The following is a 6,000-nucleotide window of genomic DNA, read 5'->3' as shown; positions in this document are numbered from 1 at the left end:
TGGCAACCCACTGCAGCAGAGGCTGCAGCCTACGCCGTCACAGGTGACTCATGGCAGCCCAGCTCCAGGTTGAGCTGTTGTTCAGCACCCAGGCTGCAGAGGGCAGTGTCACTGGCCCTCATATGTGGGATCCGAACCGGAGTCCTCTGGCATCCCAAGCCAGCTCTTAACCACCGTGCCACTCGGCCGGCCCCAGAGTCACTACTTTCTTACAGGAACTGTTCCACCAGGTGACCAAACCAAACCCACAGAGCAGAAGCTCCCCCTCACCTTTTGTTGTGGCTAAAAGGTGAAAAGCAAGGATAGACTATTGCCTTCTGCAACAGCTAGAGCAATAACGGGTGTGGGCATCAAGCACGAAAGGCCTTTGGCATCAGAACAGAGCTGGGCCTGGACGTGTGGCTACGGGTGGAAGCAGGCCGCATAGCCTGGTCCGTGGAGCTCATGCTGGGCCCTGGGTGCGGAGCTGGCATTACAGGACCCTCAAAGGGAAGGGGAGACAGCAGCCTTTCAGCGGGGCAGTCAGAAGGGGTGGGGGTGGGGTTACAGGTGAAGAGTGACTATGAAGACATACCCAGCAGGCAGAGCTCACCTGAGAGTGTCTAAGGGCACACTGGTGTGGTCAGCTCTAAGACAAGTCCAGGTGGTGCAGATGCGCCTTGTGTGCTTTACAAGGAGGGAGGGCTGTGCACATGTGGCGTCTTCTGAGGGCTGTTTACAAGGTATTCACCTTGTCAGCTCACCAGGTATACACATACTTGTGTGCCTTTTTGTGTAACTTTTATTTTACAATTAAAATTTTTTTAAACTTCAGAGGTCATTAGCATTCAATTTTTGATTAAACTACTAATTTGTTACTTCATTTCCCTTTTTGTTACTTCATGCTCCCTTTTGTTTGGAGGAATTGCTTTTCTAAGGTTCGATGTAACTTCTCTTTTTAATTATGTAAAACGCGTGATTTCAAAGTGAGCAGTATCAAACAGGATGCATTCAGAAAGTTGCAGCTTCTGTCCCCGTTCGCGTCCTGCGTCTTGGTGTCATCCCAGCGTGCGCACTCCCACACTCTCTTCCCCTCCACCCTGGGTCTTAGAGAGAAGGCATGTTCTCCACATGGGTTCCATCTTCTTTCTTCCTTTAAGAATCCATAGCCTGGAGATCTTTCATTGGATATGAGGTCTTTCCCATGTCTCCCTTTCTTTTTTTCTTTTTTTTTACTGCTGCATGTGCTCCCTTCAGTCAGTTGGTTTTTCTCATCATGTTCCCAACTGTCTGTTATTATAAATAACGTTGCATGTTTGTCTTCTGTGTATGGCATCATGTACATATAAAACGTGGTATTCTGCCTTAAGATAGGTTGCCAGAAGTGCTGTGATTGCATGGCCAAAGGGTAAATGGAGTTGTGTAAGGTAAGATTTTCTCATGGTAAGATTTAGGGGTGTCAGTATGATAATAGCTTGTAGCAGGGTTTTCGTATTTTCGCTGCTGAACACGTGTTTTATGATGTACATCAGATATTTTGTTAGCAAAGTTATATCACATTTTTGGATATTTTTGAGTCTTATTGTTTTGTTATCAAACATGAATTAAAGGTAGAAATAATCAGTGTAGTCTTTCTAAAATGAAGCACAATTAATATTAAACCTTAATAGGCAAGAACACTACATAGGAGGTAAGTGATTAAACAGTTCATGACTATATCTTTTCAAACTGAGCAAACTCATTTTGTGAATCAAATAAAGGCTTTTAAGGATTTTTGTTGATGGGAATCTCTAGATATATCATATCTGAATCCCACTGTGCCATGGAATTTTCATTTTTAAGTCCCATAACTCAGGAGTTTTTCTCCTTAATTCCCAGGTTCGTGTTTTATTCGAACTGATCAACTAGATGGTGAAACCGACTGGAAGCTGAAGGTGGCGGTGAGCTGCACACAGAGGCTGCCCGCTTTGGGGGTGAGCGTCGCAATCACTGCATCTGGTGATTTTTAGTAGTCGTTTCTGTGTAGTAAGGACGGTTCTGTTTATACCAATTAACTGATTTAATGCATTGATCATTTTAAAAAATAATTTATTACTAATGAAGGATCATTGAAAATTATGCCAAAATAATTCTGTAGTATCTTTGCACATAACCTGTGCAGGTGTAGTTTCGAATGTTCCTATTGGCCTGACAAACTTAGGTTTTCTTGTTTTTCTTTCCCTTTCCTTTTTGTTTTTATTTTTAAACCCTCTCAGTTGAGCACTCTTGAAAATGGAGATTTAGGTGAGGGTTAGATGAGTCCGTTGCTGCTGACTTACTTCCGGAGAGACGGGCGCAGACACTGCTCTGCGATGGAACCGGCTGGGCCTCGCCTGGTCCGGGAGCCCAGCCCTGCTCTCCAGCCTTGACCTCTGAGCTTGGCTTTGCCTGGAAAGGGTTACTGGTCCTGCGCTCAGTTTCCCGTTAGTTGCCGTGAATAGCAGGAGCCGACCGCGCTCTTCTGTAGGCTGGGCTTTTCAGCAACTGCACACGTTTGACGTGTGTAAGACTTGGAAACATTAGATTCTTTACGGTGCTTTCGGTGGCCTGTACTTTAGGTAGTCCGAAGGTTGTATCTTTTCCAAAACCCGTTGGTCACTACTGAGAGTTTGCTTATTCTTTCTTTTGTCTATTTATTTATTATCACATAATGATGTGATCCACATAATGTATCTGTTGCAGACACACCATTGTATTTCCTTCCCACCTTTTGCAACGCTATGAAAACAAACAACAACAACAACAAAAAAGAGCGTTCTTGCCCCGAGTGTCACACAGGTTGCTAGATTTGAACCACAGGGCCCAGTTTCCTGACCCCGGAGCTGGAGAATGACCCCTCTCAGCTGATCAGCCAACCTGTGTGCCTTTCGAGGGCAGGAACGAGGAGGCAACTCCTAGTTTTTGTTTATTTTTTAATATGTAAACATTAAGAGAACGCATATAAGAGCAAGTCTTTATTTTTCTTCAGATGAACTGTTAAAAGTAGAATTGGGGGAGTGAAACAATGTCCACAATTTCAGGCATCTGGTATATACGTACTGGGGGTGCTAAGAAAATGTATACAAGTGGACACTTTGGTCAGCGTTGCTCAAGCAGTACTTCGCCATAATCAGAAGTGTCTGGAACCTGATGGTAACCACTTTGAGCACCTATTATAATTGCAGAAGTCAAATGTGACTTATATTCCTCTCATGTTATTGGTATATATTGAGTATTACAATTTTAATACAGTTTTCCTTTCTTAAAATGTGTATACATTTTTTTGGCACCTTCTGTACAAGGTCTGACAATTAAGTTCGCAAACTTGTAGCAACAATGTTGCTAACCTTTTTTGATATCAGAGGGATTATTTATTATGAATTTGTACCAACTGGACAAACAGTTAACCAAGTTTACTATTTGGAAGTGCTGAAAAGGCTGCGTGAAAAAAGTTAGACGACCTGAACTCTTTGCCAACAATGCATGGCTCTTGCATCACGACAATGCAGCAGCTCACACGGCACTGTCTGTGAGGGAGTTTTTAGCCAGGAAACAAATAACTGTATTGGAACACCCTCCATACTCACCTGATCTGGCCCCCAATGACTTCTTCCTTTACCCGAAGATAAAGGAAATATTGAAAGGAAGACATTTTGATGACATTCAGGACAACAAGGGTAATACGATTACAGCTCTGATAGTCATTCCAGAAAAAGAGTTCCAAAATTGATTTGCAAGGTGGACTAGGCGCTGGCGTCGGTGCATAGCTTCCCAAGGAGAGTACTTGGAAGGTGACCGTAGTGATAATCAGCAATGAGGTGTGTGGCACTTTCTCTAGGATGAGTTCACAAACTTAACTGTCTGACCTCATATTATCAGAGAAGCGTTGTGCAAACCATCTTAACAAGCAGCAGTGTGTGATTATTAGGTAAACATGTCTGAAAACATTCAGAGTAAGTACTGAAGAAAAATCTCAGTTTGATGGAGAACATTTGGACAGTTCGTTGTTCTAATTTGCACTTTGGTCACTGCTGCTGTCGAAACTCCCCACTGTGTGTTTCTTGGTGATGTGTTTCTTATCGGTTGTTTGCCCTCTCCTTTGCCCAGTTTTGTACTCAAGTTTGCCAATTAAAAAGTACATTTGTGTTCATGTGTGTGTACAGTATCAAACTGATAAGACCAGATATAGGCAGACTTGTATTCTGTTTTTCATCCTCCCCTCCTTAGACACAAAAATACGCCTGTTTTATGTCGGTGTATCTTGTAGTCTCCCATCTGTCCCCAGTTCAGACGTTACTGCTGACAATTGCCCGAGCTGCTGTCCTGGATCCGAGTTTCTCAGTCAAAGCCAGGAGCACTCGCAGCATTCTGCCGTGGTTTCTTTACACTCTGTGGGACCCTGTGTATAATTCATATGGTTGGGTTAGCACTGTTTTGGGTGGTGATGAGTGAGGGAAGGCAGGTTCTATTGGACCCGCTGATGAAGGCAGCAGAGAGGCTGATGTTGGCGTTGACTCTCGCACACTGACCACCTGACCTTTACACCTTCTCAGGGTCAGGAACAACTGGGCGGCTAGGGAGTTGTTAGGTCACAAGTCAGGGCTGCAGAGCTTGTCCCCTGGGCGTGTGGGGGAAGGAGTCTGCAGGAGCCGCCCACCGGCCTGTGTGAGGCGGGCCCTTTCTCCACGCCTTGCCGCTCGCTGCAGGGTGTTGGCATTGCTTTTACTGGTGTGATTTTGTAGGTGTGTAGGGATATCTCGTTTGGTTTGCTTTTCTGTGAGGCTTGATAATAACCAAACGTTGTTTCATGTGCTTCTCTGCCATCTGCATGTCCACTTTGGGGAAATGTCTGTTCATGTCTCTTCAGTGGCTTCAGTGTAATGTTCTTCCTACGTGGTCATGTCATGTGCAGAGCACAGGGAGCCCCCTTATTCCGGCCTGTACCTCAGCCTTCTCTTTCCACGACTTGCAGTGTTACCCTGGCAGAGATCGCTGATGCTGCGTTGAGTAGAAGTGGAGAAGCCATTCATCCTCGTCTTGTTTCCAGTCTGGGGGAACAGTCAGCCTTTGAGCGTTACGTGTGATGACAGCTGTAGGTTTTTCCTCGGTTCCCCTTCTCAGGGTGAGGAAAGGCTTTCTGTTCCCAATTTGCTGAGAGGTTTAGCGGGAATGGGTGGTGGATTTGTCAAAGGCTTTTCTGTTTCTGCTGAGGTGATCATATGTTTTTCTCCGTCATCTATGTGATGATTTATATGGGCCGACTGTATGCCAGCCCTCTGTTCCTGGGGTCACCAAACCCCGTTTGGTCCTGCTCAGTGTCCTTATCACGTACTGCAGGGTTCGACTGGCTTCTATTTTGTGCAGGATTTTTGCGCCTCTGTTCATGAGAGATATTTGTCTGTATTGCGTTTGTTGTAATTGGTTTGATATCTGGGGGAATGCTGGCCTCATTAAATAAGATGGGAAGTCTCTTCACTTCCTGTATTTTTTTTAAGTATTTGGTATAAGAGGGGTGTTATTCCTTTTTTAAATAAATTGAACAAATTCACCCTTGAAACTATCTTGGGCAGGCGTTTACTTTGTGGGAAATTGTCAGTTAACTTTCTGAGTTAGATAATAGAGTTAATCAAATTTTCTGTTCATTGGAAATTTGTGTTTTTCAATGAATTTATCCATTTCATATAAGCTGCCAAATTTAATACCATATAATTTATAATATTTGATTATTTATTTTTGTGGTTGAGGTTTCCTTTTTTATTCTTAATATTGGTAGTTTCCATCTCTTTTCTTCTTGGTCAGTCTAGCCAGAGGTTCATCAATTTTAGTGATCATTTCAAAGAACTTGCTTTTGGTTTCGTTGCTTATTGTCTGTTCATTTTCTGTGTTGCTGATTTCTGTTGTGATCTTCATTTCCTTCTTTCTACTTAATTTGTTTCTGATTTTCTTTTCTTGCTTAACTCCTTAAAGTAGAAGTTAGACTTTTGATTTTATACTTGACTCTTT

At 43.5% G+C, this 6,000-nt stretch overlaps 1 protein-coding gene across 4 annotated transcripts in view; it reads left to right on the top strand.

Moving 5' to 3' along the window:
• ATP9B (ATPase phospholipid transporting 9B) overlaps window positions 1-6,000 on the top strand; it is a 183,904-nt gene that overhangs the window by 56,777 nt on the left and 121,127 nt on the right. For all 4 annotated transcript variants that reach the window (XM_019643360.1, XM_019643362.1, XM_019643361.1 and 1 more), the window contains one exon: window positions 1,858-1,952. In XM_019643360.1, the coding sequence (XP_019498905.1) occupies window positions 1,858-1,952 (95 nt within the window). The remainder of the gene's footprint in view (window positions 1-1,857; window positions 1,953-6,000) is intronic.

This window comes from Hipposideros armiger, unplaced genomic scaffold (genome assembly GCF_001890085.2).
Source record: "Hipposideros armiger isolate ML-2016 unplaced genomic scaffold, ASM189008v1 scaffold_77, whole genome shotgun sequence".
NCBI classification, from domain to species: domain Eukaryota; kingdom Metazoa; phylum Chordata; class Mammalia; order Chiroptera; family Hipposideridae; genus Hipposideros; species Hipposideros armiger.
Note: the sequence above shows the minus strand (reverse complement) of the source record. Positions and strands in the feature narration are given on the sequence as shown.